Source organism: Thermobia domestica, chromosome 11, assembly GCF_964235325.1.
Source record: "Thermobia domestica chromosome 11, izTheDome1.hap1.1, whole genome shotgun sequence".
Taxonomy (NCBI): Eukaryota; Metazoa; Arthropoda; class Insecta; order Zygentoma; family Lepismatidae; genus Thermobia; species Thermobia domestica.
In genome coordinates this window covers 93623350-93636921 of record NC_137464.1, presented here as the reverse complement: position 1 = coordinate 93636921, position 13572 = coordinate 93623350, and the positions used below count along the sequence as shown (strand labels likewise).

The following is a 13572-nucleotide window of genomic DNA, read 5'->3' as shown; positions in this document are numbered from 1 at the left end:
TATTGCTTTCAAAAATGTAAAAATGTGGTGAGTTCTTTAGATGCATCTATAAAAGTCTTGATGTTTAAAATGTTAATAAGTTTTTACCAGGAAGGATCTTTAAATCAATTTTAGTTACACCAAATTATTTGCTAAATTAAATATTTCTTCTAAGTACTTTTACATTAGAAAGTACACACGCCCAAGATCATCAAAGATAAAATATGTAATACGGACAAGTCGAAAATATGAAAAAGTAGTAGCGTTGATTGTTGGAAGAATTAAAAACTACCTGTTTTTCGAAATATCACAGAAGTTTATACACATTAGCTGACTTTATGATACAGAGAGGTGAGTTGTTATAAATTTAATATCTTTAGACATTTGCAGCAGAGTAAAGGAGACAGATGGTAATGTATCAATAATGAAATTGTTGGGCGGAAACTGAAACAGCTAATGACACGTCAACAGACACAATGATTCTTTACCCCTAGACCCACGTGTCAGTAGTTTTTGCATTGTATTTTGTATTATAAATGAGAAATAACATTTAATGGCTTTTTTTCTAGGCTCCCCGAGCAAAAATGAACCAGCAGAGATCTCGTCGTTTTCGAGCGTCCAAGGAGTCCGTGGAAAAGATCGAGGAAATGGCTCGCATCAGGGAAGAATTAAAAATGAAAGGAGCTTCTTTGCCTCCAGAAAAACCGAAAGAAAGCCATTTTGATAGTAATTGTATTACACCAGTAAGTGTATAATATCTTTAATGAAATACATTGTATAGTTATTTTGGTAGAAGAGGCATGGTGATATTTATATTACAATTTTTAGATACATTAACTTGTTTTACGCCGAAAATATTGATTTTATTATTATTTAATCTTAGGTATACAAATATAATACAAAGAACACATCTAGATGACATTACACGTAGCCAGATAATTGACGCGTTTAGCGCTCAAGAGAATTAAATCCACTTTTGGTTCTTTACGACATATGCCATCTTTAAGATGTCTATCTGAAAATCCTTTTTGAGCTTAAAAGATTCGTGTCCATATATTGTAAATACCTTTTATAATATAGAAAACAGTATTAACTTTTCCGAACACGAACGTACCGTACAAAGGGGCTATCCGGTTTCCATGATGTAAATAGACTTCGGGGGCTGAAATTCAACTTAAATATAGAAGAGACTATGCAGATTCTATATTCGAAAAGCAAATTGTCCTAAAATGGATGGAACATAATCAAAGAAAGCATGAAACATTAACATTAATGTCAATGAAAAATCAGTGAAAAATAATTCCTCTACTTATCTCAAAAACCAAAAGAGGAAAATGGGCCAAAAATCAGCTTAGATGTAGAACAGACTATGTAGATTCTACATTCAGAAAAGAAATTGTCCTAAAATGTAATGGAACATAGTAAAAAATAAAAAAGAAAAGAAAAAAATTAAAAAAACCGAAACATTAACATTAATGTCAACGGACAATCAATGAAAACAAATAATTCCTCCACTTATCTCAAAAAACTAAAAAGGAAGATGGTTGAAAATCAACCTATGTATAGAACAGACTATGTAGATTCTACATTCAAAACAGAAATTGTCCTAAAATGGGTCGAACATAATCAACAAAATCACGAAACATGAACATTAAAGTCTGTGAAAAATCCGTGAGAAAACTGAGGTCGTCCATATGTCTTAAAAACTATAATAAATAGATGCTTATTGCAAAGGCATAATGAAGAACTTAAAAACGATTTATAGGACATAAGGTAAATATGGATAGAACACTCAAAAGTCAAGTTATTTGACTAAAATCAACACTAATGATCGTATATGCATCTTCTTCGAATTTCCCAGGGTGTCCCGCGCGGAAGTTATGTGCTTGAAATATCTCACATCTTGATTTGGAATCTCCAGACTCGATTTAGCACGCAACATGACTTTTGACCTGATAACGCGACACAGTCTGGTGCTTATGGCAAACTGGATAGGCCCTTAGTCTTTTTCTTAGAACTTTGGTAATGGGACTTGATTCCCTTCTGTCCAGAACACCCACATCGACAGATTGGAGATCGGCCAAGGTCAGCGACAGGAGGTAGAAAATTGGATATTGCCGGTAGTGTAAATTCGCTTTGATGAAGGAGATCTCAGGCGGACGATGCATTTGACAGGAGGATTAGGTAGGTTGCCCGCGCTCCACAATCCAGACTGATGACTGATCCATCTAGAAACTCGCAGCACTTTTTAGTATACATGTCTCACAAGAAACTGTTCATTATCGCCTACACAAAACTGCTCTGTATTGAAAGACGCCGGCAAGATGCGTTACCTCACCCAATATTACCCACTATGTTTGGACCATAGAACAGTGTACTCCTCTCGCAAACAAGACTAGTTTTAACCTGGAGAGCAATACTAGTGAGACCTGCTGTTACGCCTGTGGAATATTGATTCTGTTTGATGGACAATAATATCGGATTATACAAGGATCACATGCTGTGGGAATATCTGGAACCCGAGAACATAGCACGTTTGGGGCAAGCTACCTTCTCACATGATTTCAAGCCTTGGGACGCCGGATCAGGATGGCAGTCCTAACTCATCACCACAATCCATTGCCGACCTCTGAAAAGTACTTGTCAAAGAGTGGGATACGCTGCGATAGGAATTGCTGAACTCCTTGATCTATATTATGGGGATCCATTATGCAACTATATTGGCGTTCATAGTAATCAAACCTTGTAGTGAACAGTTCTGCTATCACCAGTCCAAGTGTGTATGCAATCCGTTGGAAGAGATCACAGAAAGTAAGTGCATCGTAATTACTGTTGCCAGTATTACGTCGTTTCGTATTCATATCAGTCTCCGAGGGCCATGACAACAGCATGTTTGGCGGTTAGCTCCCATCTCTGCTTCACTCTGAGCTGAATCTCATCTTGTGTGGAAACGTCCATTTCACTGGCAGTCGTTCGAAATGGCGACCGCAGTAGAGAATCCTGCTAACTGTGAAAACCACAATGTTGTTAGTTTTTTTTGAATGCGCAAAATGCTCAGCCTATAAAAATTTATAGGCAAATCAAACAAGTGTATGGCTAAAATGCAGTGAATAAGTCTTATTTAAAAATGATGTATCGTGTTCAACGAAGATCAAATGTGCACGACGATGATCTCAGTGGCAGGGCATCATACGTTGCGAATAACTTGAAACTTTGAACTCTTCGAAGCTTTCCTAGATATTTCGAGATTCTCATACATGAAGTGCTCACAGTTCAGTTCATCTAGGCTTCAAAAAAGGCATTTGCATTGTTATGGGAGATGAAACTAGGGTTTCATGTGAAACATGTACATCCCACGACCAATTCATGTAGTAGCATCACACTAATTTTCCTTTGCCTTTGGCGCGGGAGACCCGGGTTCCATTCCCGGCGGGAGCTCAAGTGGTTCGGATTCCACGTTAATCAGTAGGTCCACGTCTCATATAGCCTCGCTGCTGAACGGGACGTTAAACTCAAAATCAACAACAACAATCAATTAATTTTCCTTTAATACAGAAAAGTGATAGCAACAGTCTTTTTGGACCGCAAGGCCTTATTTCTAGCGGAATTCATCACAAGAGGGGAGACAGCAGCCTACTGTGAGACACTTCGACATCATCTGTGCGGTATCCAAAATAAGAGACGTGGAATATTGTCTTTAGAAATTGTGTTGATTCGTGACAACGCTTGGCCTCGTGCAACTGCAGCAAGATGAATAAGAATTGCAACGCTTCAAGTGGGACGTTTTTGACCATTCTCGTTGCCGGCACTGAAAACCTTGTCTCTCATTGTGTTTCAGTAACAATGGCGATTATGTAGAAAAGTAGGACTAAGTTTAGTATTGTTCTAAATGAAATTTTCTTTAGGTATCTTTCGCTTTTGTTGAGATATATTCAATCGTTTATTACTTTCTGGATGCTCATCGTCCGGGACATATGTCAACTCCGTTATGAGTGAAGTCATGAAAAAATTGAAAGAAAGAGTTGTTGGTAGTCACATTATTTGCTTTCTTTCCACAGTGATAAGACCCCCGTTAAATGGAAAGCAACAACGTTGGCAATTCAGCAGTCCCTCTCTTGGGCCCTCATCATACCTACTATACATCAGTTTTGGGAAACGGATTCGAGATGTTCTATGTTTCGTCACACAACAACATGTATGTTTCCGTGTCAATTTTAGGTGCTCTTGTCCTTTCGAACAGCCTGCTGAACTGGAAACTTTTTTAACATACGGCGCATTACCAGTGCGGAGCTCAAACGGCTGGTGCGATTGGAAACGTTCCACGATTTTAGAATGAAAATCAACGATTTTCCAAATCTTGACATGTAGCGGAGTTCGCCCATGTCTCCGGAATTTAGATATGCCCGGTATGACAGTAATTATCTAGTACTATTAATGAAAGGAGTACACATTAGACGGAATAAAATAAAAATTTGACATTATTCCCTATTAACCAAATACCAAGTACAATATCAATATAAATATCAAGCAAAAAGTAAAATAGGAAAAATTAATTCTTCTTATTCATGTCGTTAATGGGGAGAAAAGTACTTGTGTAAGAAACTTTACATCTACTCTTTATAAAAAAATATGAGTACTGCCATCGTCAACAGCAGCAATATATGTGCAGTAGTCTTTCATCTAAATATTGGAGAATATCTGAGGATGGGCGATTTATGTCAACTGTTTGTTAATAGTGAGAATTAAAAAATATTTTTTTCCTTATTGATAATTATGGTATTTATTATTGTATTGTTATGTAGATCTTGTTCGTTGTTAAGAGGGGAGGGGATGCATATGTTCCGTATAATCAGGAACAATTATTTTCAAGATGTTGAAAATTAGAATGTAAAAATTTAATTTGAAAATATACTTTACAGTTTTAACAGCTATTACTTGTATTTCTTCCTTTCTGTTTATAGGGTACTCCATTCATGGCCAGGCTATCAGCATGTCTACATTACTACATCCATGATAGGCTAAATAATGATCCAGGATGGAAAAACATTAAGGTCATTCTTTCAGACGCTAATGTCCCAGGAGAAGGTGAACATAAGATCATGGATTATATCAGAAGACAAAGAGGTTGGTATTTCTTTAAAGCATGAAGGAAATATCGCAACATATTTTCATCACACTTTCTTGACGTTTAGGAAGATATATGTGATGGATATTCTATTTTGCTATACTTTATAATAATTTTTATTTGTATATTTTTATAGTTAAATATCTAGTTTAGTATTTCATAACTTTTACCTAGATTTTATTCATACCTAAATGTTTTAAGTTCGACTCTTGTTCCGATAAAACTTTTCTTATTTCTAACAATAGGTGAAACTTTGATGCATATATGTTTAAAAATAATAATTATCGCCGCATAGGTAGCCTGCATGTTCTAGTTATTAATATTGATGTGTGATTCAAGCATTGTTATGGCCTTCAAGTGAAAAAACGGAAAATTGATTGGGTTGACTTCGGTCGTATAAGCAGGTTATTCTTAAAGTGTTAACTATCTTTAGGAATTATAAATTAATAATTTCTATAACTTAAGTAAATAAGTTTTGAGCGAATTTCCGCAAGTAGTCCGCGTATATATATATAAAATGAGGAATTAACATGTGGATGGCGAATTCGCGTTTAGGTGAAAGTTAGAAGCGGAAATGTTTAATACTTATAGGGTCTGTCCCAAAAATAAGTAGAATGATATATTCCCACAAATGCTTACGACTGGAGTGGGGCGATATGTGGCGAGAAAAGTGGTGGTGGATCTTGGGAAAGTAACGCGAGCTACGTCAGTTGTCTCGGCCGTTACGGTGTGCGGATCGCTCCTAATCTGAACCTCTGTTCGACTTCACGATTCCACGTTCAATGGAACAACAATATGCAATCAAATTTTGTGTTAGGCTCGGAGACCATGACCATGATTAAACATCCGTACAGTGATGAAGCAGTGTCCCAAGAAACAGTTTTCCACAGGCACAAGATATTTCTGGAGGGCAGAGAGGAGGTTGACAACGCGAACGCCCTGGACGTCCGTCAACGACACAGTGCGACGAAAATATGCAAAAGGTGAGAAACAAGATCAATTCTGATTGACAGCTGAGTGTCAGACTGTTAGCAGAAGAGTGAAATATTCCGAAAACCACATTGCATCGCATAGAAGATTCAGCCCTGAGAAATTTGTGTGCCAAGATGGTCCTCAAAGTGTTACTGGAACATCAGAAGGCACCTCGTGTGATAATTTCTCATGAACTGTTGGACTGCCGTGAAAACGACCCGCAATTTTTTTTTTTAGGTAACGTGGTTATGCGTGATGAGATATGGGTCTTTGAGTACAACCTGAACTCAAAAAGACGAAGTGCAGAGTGGCACACGAAGGGTTCCCCGCGCCTGAAAGAAACAAGGATGAGCAAGTCCCAGGTGAAGTCGATGCTCATCGTTTTTTTCGACTCAAAAGATGCAATCTACATAGAGTTGTGCCGCAGGGACAGACAGTGAATAGTGGGTTTTACGTGGAAATCCTCGAAAGGCTGCGGAAGAAAGAAGAACCTGTCAGGAAGGAGATCTTTGTTAACTAGAGGCTGTACTACAGCAACACGCCGTCCTACACCGCCTTCTCATGACCAAGTACCTAGCCAAGCACAAGGTGGCAACGCTGCCCCAGCCGCCCTATGTCTCCGATTTGGCATTGCCGAACTTCTGTTTGTTTCCAAGGATAAAAAGAAGCTTGAAAGGCAGCAATTTTGCAACGCTGGATAACGTCAGAGAGACCGTGACGAGATTCCCGTCGACGCCTTCCAGGAAGTGTCGACAACTAGCAGAGTCGCTCGCAACGGCATATCGATTCATAACTGAACTATTTTGAAGAATTTTAGTAATTTGTACTTCGATCTGCAATAAATTTCTTTTCCTAGATGTATTGTACTTACTTTTGGGTCAGACCCTGTATTTTGCTGCTTACAGGCTAGAAATGAAACATTTCGATGCTATACATGTTATTGCAAATAATATTCCTCAGTTGCATAAATCAATATTCGTGGAATTAAGGAAGCGTGGGCCCTGGTGTAAATTATTCTGGTACATGCTTCATATAACGGGAAAAGCTTTATGGGTAGGAGGGCGAAAATCGTTTCAATTATTTGCAATTGGCCGAATGTGGAAAATAAGGTTATGCCAGTTAAATTATGGCGTTTCACAAGTTCATTGACCGAAATGGTGTATATGCGGTTTCGTAATGTTAGTTTCAAATAACAATAAATATATTTTCAATTTTAGCCTCTAAAGATTCAATACGTTTTAGATACACTAATAGTTGAACTACGTGGATAATTTATGGGAACATGAGTTGGTTCCTAATTTTTACCATTAAAATTATGCAAGCAACCCTGCGTAGCGTAGTCGCTAACGCTATCGTCCTTGGTGCAAGCTGTCCCGGGTTCTATTCCCGATCGGGACACTCGGTCGAAAAAGAAAAAAACTTATTCAGGCCAGCCATCCTGACTGAGGTTTTCGTGGGTTTTCCTCATTCCCACCAGGAAAGTTCAGGGATGATACCCAACATATAAATCCCAGGCCGCTTCCTTCCCTTTTCTTAGATAGTGTGATCGTCCAGGGACGTCATCCCTCATTCCTGACGGACTAACATGGCCATAGGTGCCGAAAGCCTGAAATTTAATTCCTAATCCCTAATCCTAAAATTATGCAAAATAATTGTTTGTATATTCAGAAAGTAAAACAAAATATTTGTTTTATACTGTGTGTGTCGTGGCTATTCTGTATGAGGATTTATTAGTAACCAAATAAGATTGTGGTTATATATGTAATTCAGTGGAGAATAGTGCTAAGTATAACCAATAAAAGGGCGTAATTGATATTGTATGTGTTATTAATTATTATTAGTCTTACCGCATTCATGATATATGGTGAATGAATTACGAGTACGTATATGCCAGAATATTTACTCTTGATACGGACAATATGTACTATACATCAGCCAACAGAAAAAAAGTAGTTTTCAATGTTTCAACTTTCAATCCCAATTGGTTCACAAGGCATATGAACACATGTGACAAGGGATCATTTTAATTCAGTGTGTGAGTTGCATAAATATTGTTTCTACTGTAATCAAATACCCCATAACATGAATGTGGAAAATATATTATTTTAGCATGCTTGCTTTGTAAGTTGGGCAAAATGGCAGTCATAACAGTTCGAAACATGCGTAGGACATTTGAGGAAAACGCATTAAGTCGAAGAACAACTCAAAAATTATTAGGAAATTTTCATCGGGGCGAAGTCCTTGGAAGATAAACATCCTGGAGGACAACCACTAACCATCAACGATGATGCATTGAAAGCAGCAACTAAACAAAACAAGCTAAACTTGCCAGGAGGTTCAGCTAAGCGATTAAACTATCCGATTACATTTATACCAAAATGGTAAAGTGTGAAAGCTGTCCAGATGGATCCCTATGAACTGACATGAGACAAGCTTCAACGTCTTATCATATGTCCTTGTTATTGTTGTATCAGAATACGATTGTTTTACTGCATAGAGTTTTAACACACAAAGAGAAATTTGTTGTATACAAATTCCAAGAAATCTTATCACAGCAGGGAAACTTCAAACTCTTCATTGCACCGAACGTCACTCGTTTGAACTGTTATCTGATTGCCAAAGGGTGTATATGCCCATTTATATCTGGTTGCGGTCTGGAAAAATAGCCTGCATTAGTTAACAAAAGATACATTCTCCTTAGGACATTGCTTACTCTAACACGGCACGGATCACCCTGGAGAAGATTTAAAAATATTGGCTGGAAATTGTTTGCCTGATATACTCCGTATTATCCAGACATTCACAACTATCACCTTTTCTTTCCTGAATAACGATATGAGAAATGGACCATTCAGAATTGAGAATGATTTGGAGAACGAGGTTTCTGCCTCCTTAGCCTTTAAAGATGCGTAATTTTATCGGGGGGACATTCATATATTTATGTTCCATTGTCAAAAGGCGAAAGTGACTTCACTGGCAGTTACTTGCAGCGAATAAATTCACCATTTTCATGAAAGTGACCATGTTTCATTGTTTCATATCTGTCTTCAAATTCTTAACTTCTGTTTGTTTATCTGATATGTGTCATATCACCGAAATGTCTTTAATTAATTATCTTATTTTATTTTATTTTCTAGCTCAACCTGATCACGATCCAAACACTAAACATTGCTTGTGTGGGGCAGATGCTGATTTAATTATGTTAGGTTTGGCGACACATGAACCGAACTTTACGATCATTCGAGAAGAGTTCAAACCTAATAAGCCAAAACCATGTGACATTTGTGGTCAAATGGGTAAGTTTGTTTATTTATTTATTTTTTATTTATTTATATTTGTCTGATGAAATGCAATTATCAGACACAATTTTATTCTTCATGATATACCGTACTGTTAGGTTGACATGGTCAAACCGTCTCCTAGGAGGAATCAAAAGAAGCAGCACACCATTGGTATGACCCACATTTTGCCGATACATGAAAGAGATGTCGTAAACTAAGTCTCTTCAGTTCAAAAATGATCTTCGTGGATTTAAAAAATAAATAAATAAATAAAAAGTGTTGCAGTTTGTACACTCACTAGTCACGTCACTGTGTATTCTAGTCAGCAAGACAGTGTCAGTGTTTTATATGCTTCTTCACGTTTTATAATAATAAGTCCCTTTCATTGTTATTTTCTTGATTTTTCGTTTACGTATCCAGTTGATGCGTAAGCTTACCACATATGACCTTTAAAAAATAACGTGTAGCAGCCTTGGGAAATATGCTGCACATGAACTTCCAAATTGGAATAAAAGCTCTCAGCCAAGCACAAGATTTGTGGACTCTCGGAGGGAAAGATAACCAAACCTTCAGGCAAACGAAGTCTTAACTGTATGCTCACTAATATGGTGGAGAAAATAGGAAAAAGATAATTTTAGAGAGTTTGAAATTAAACCGAAAGGTGAGAGTAATAACAGAGAGGAAGGCACACTGCTGGAGAATGATAATTTTTATTTGTGTTATTACGGGTGTGCATACAGAAACATCTTTTAATGATTTGGCTTCTTGACTATATTAGGTAGTCTTATGTCGAATGAATAGTAATTAAATTGTAAAAGTAAAAATCTTATTAATCCAATGTTCTCGGGATTGCTGCCAGAGTAGGTGTTGCTGTGCTGAGCTTTCGTTACCATACAGTGGCAACATCTTCAGAGCTGTTCACATGTTCACAGCTCTGAAGATGTTGCCGCTGTATGGTAACGAAAGCTCAGCACAGCAACACCTACTCTGGCAGCAATCCCGAGAACATTGGATTAATAGTAGACGCCAGCAAAGCTTCAAGATCATAAAGTAAAAATCTGTTTATTGAAGTCAAGTCTATAATCACTGAGTTTTTGTGTATGTGGTGTCCCTAATCTTAATTCTTAATCTGTCCACTACAATCTATCCACTGTATCTCCTGATGAACTGGTTATATATATATATATATATATATATATATATATATATATATATATATATATATATATATAAAGAGCCACATCCTGAAGATACATGAGAAGGAGTTCCTTCTTTTTCTCGGCATTCCACGAATGCAATAGTGCAAGGTGGTCGAATAACATGAGAAACTTATCAGGATCTTCTGTAACGTGTCCAGAGTACTTAGTAAGGTGAGGGATATTAAAAAAAGGGCAGGAATTTTGTTCTGCCATGTTTTTCCCTGATCTGATGTGAGGCATACACTAAAAATATAGTCAGTCTAGGTCACTGATAAAAAAATTCACTGATAAAAAAAACATACCTATGAATTTTACAAAGTTCACTTCCGGTTAATAAAAATAGCGTCCGGTAGGGAAGTATTCAGTAAAACTGAGTCGGTCAAAGCCTCTACCATGTAAAAAAAACTGTCCCATATAGGTTGTAGGTAGAACAAGGTAAATAAAATGAGTGTCCGGAATCGACTCTCACTACCGGCTTTTATTATAAAATTCACTAAATAGCAGTATTTACAGAAATACTACAAAGTTATTCTCTTCTAGATTATTAGGTTAGAAGTTAAGTAGTCCTTCACCGTGAGGCCGAGAACAGGATCTCCACAGAGTCCCGTGGCAGACTAAGCAAAGTGGCGAAAGGAATCCCCAAAGCTCCGTGGCAAGCAGTGAGGAGGTTAGTAGTCACAAAGCCCCGTTGCAGGCTAAGCTACTGGGGTAGGATTCCCAATAGAGCCCCGTAACAGGCTAAGCCAGGAGGAAAGGAATAGCCAAGAGTCCCGTGGCAGACTAGAGGCTTGGGGTTAGGTTACTACTAATGTTCCGTGGCAAACAGTAGGAGGGACACTAGTGAACTGGTGCAGAACTGCCGGCTACGTCCCATTATATGAACGTCCTGGCGGTGGTGGCGCTGCTGCTCCAATGTCATCATGTGCTTCGTAGGAAGAGCCAGAGATCCGTCGTCTGCTGATTGTAGTAAATCCACGTAGTTCGTAGTATCCTGAGGTAAAACCATGTGGTGGTGTTTGTAAACACAAGCGTAGTGGGATATTACACTCTTAAAATCCGAGGAAAAGATCTGTTCTTCCCATCCCTACCTTACGAGTCTAGTGGTCCACACCTAGTTCTGCTAGTCAAAGTGTTAGAATACGTACAGATTCACATATATATATCTAAAAATAGTCGATAAATATCCATATTTTTGAAGTGCCTTAAATGATGGTAACAACGTGTCACTATAACACCACACGCGTGCCGTTTATGACTTTCTAGAAGAGTTGCGGTCATTAGAAGATGTCTTGCTTCAAAAGCCAAGGAAGTTGGCTGGGGATCATTTGGTGGCGTCGAGTTTAGATGAATACTTTCAGATACATGAATTAGACAAACATATTGCTCATACAAAGGCGGTTCAATTAGTAAATTCTGTTTCCAAATATAATTTTTCATCACAGACACATGAAATGTGTATACATTAAGTCCAAGTCGTATTTGTAGTTCACTTTGCTCAAAGTGTCTTTCATTCTTTTGCATACATTTGTCCTTTCCTAGTTTGCAATGATCTTTTAAAAAAATATGCTTGCCTTATTCAGTAAAGAAAGCCTATATACCGTGTATAATTGACTCATAGAGTATTATCGTCAAAGAAAAAATAAGTATTCAGTTATATAATTTTAAATGGAAATGTTCTTACATTATGTTGGTAAAATTTCAATAATTTTAATAACTGTTTTGAAACATTGTTTCCACAAATTCTGTAACATTTTGATTACTAATTTGTGAATTGCATATACTTGTAGGTCATGAAATGAAGGACTGCACAGGACTTGCGAAGGAAATGTGTGGAGACAATGATGAGTTGGCACCGTCATTCGGAGCCGAACAACAGTATATCTTCGTTCGTCTAAATGTTTTGCGAGAATATCTTGAGCGAGAGTTGGCAATGCCTAATTTACCTTTTCCATATGACTTGGAAAGAGCAATAGATGACTGGGTATTCATGTGCTTCTTTGTGGGAAATGACTTCTTACCTCATCTACCGTCTTTAGAGATTAGAGAAAATGCTATTGATCGACTTGTAGGCTTATACAAGAAATGCGTTTACAAGACTGGGGTAAGTTGTGGATCATCTTGACTTTGATTTCTTTTTGGATTCTTTCATAATTGCTTTAAATGATTTTACCACAAGACTTTCAAAAATAATCGTGTAAAAGAACTACACAAGGCAAAGTTTTTCAAACTGTGATATTCGAGATTTGCTCTTATAGTCCGCTCATATTGAACAGTAGTCAAAAGCGTCAAAATAAAGAAATAAAATAAAATGCAGGTTGTATATCACACCTCAAGTGGGTATAAATTATACAATATGGTAAAGACTATGCAAATTATAACAGCTATAGGTGCATTACTATAAATATTCTTAGTATTTTTTTAAATACGTATTTTTAGTAATACTAATATAAAATTAAAGGAATTTAATTAAATGTATTTCAGAAATACAAGTTATATTGATTTAGTGGTATACTCAGAATGTTAAATTTGCTTTCGAAGACAAGAGGAGTAGGGTGGTTCGTACAATATTCTAAGAAAAGTGGTCCAAGTTTGAAAAATATTTGAGAACCATGGTCCCAAAATTGTTCATGTCATGTTAAAGTAAACTGAAACATTGTATAAATTATTTATTAATGGATGCTATATGATACATAACTAATATAAGGAAAGTAGTCACGTGATACAGACATAGGTTAAACAATCACTAATTGTGTCTAAAAATTAACTGTGATAGGGGCGGAGAGTAATGTGTTATCACATATGTGGATGCCTACGAAACATCCTAACGTTAAGGCAAATGAAACGCTAGCCAACCAGACTTCGTGAGTTGAGCGATGTGTGATTAGGACGTCGATTCGCTGTGATTTTTGGGCTTCTAGACTGATGTTCGCTTTCGTAATAATGAAATAACTCCCCAATTCCTTCACATAGTTGATGAACACCGAAAATTGTGTATATTCACCGTGAATTGTGACTA

The 13572-nt window shown here is 37.1% G+C and overlaps 1 protein-coding gene across 1 annotated transcript in view; it reads left to right on the top strand.

Moving 5' to 3' along the window:
• The window catches only part of Rat1 (5'-3' exoribonuclease 2 Rat1), a 308185-nt gene that overhangs the window by 25233 nt on the left and 269380 nt on the right, over positions 1 to 13572 (top strand). The window contains exons 4-7 of the mRNA XM_081730827.1: positions 549 to 722; positions 4941 to 5103; positions 9214 to 9372; positions 12344 to 12657. Coding sequence (XP_081586953.1) covers positions 549 to 722; positions 4941 to 5103; positions 9214 to 9372; positions 12344 to 12657 — 810 coding nt within the window. The remainder of the gene's footprint in view (positions 1 to 548; positions 723 to 4940; positions 5104 to 9213; positions 9373 to 12343; positions 12658 to 13572) is intronic.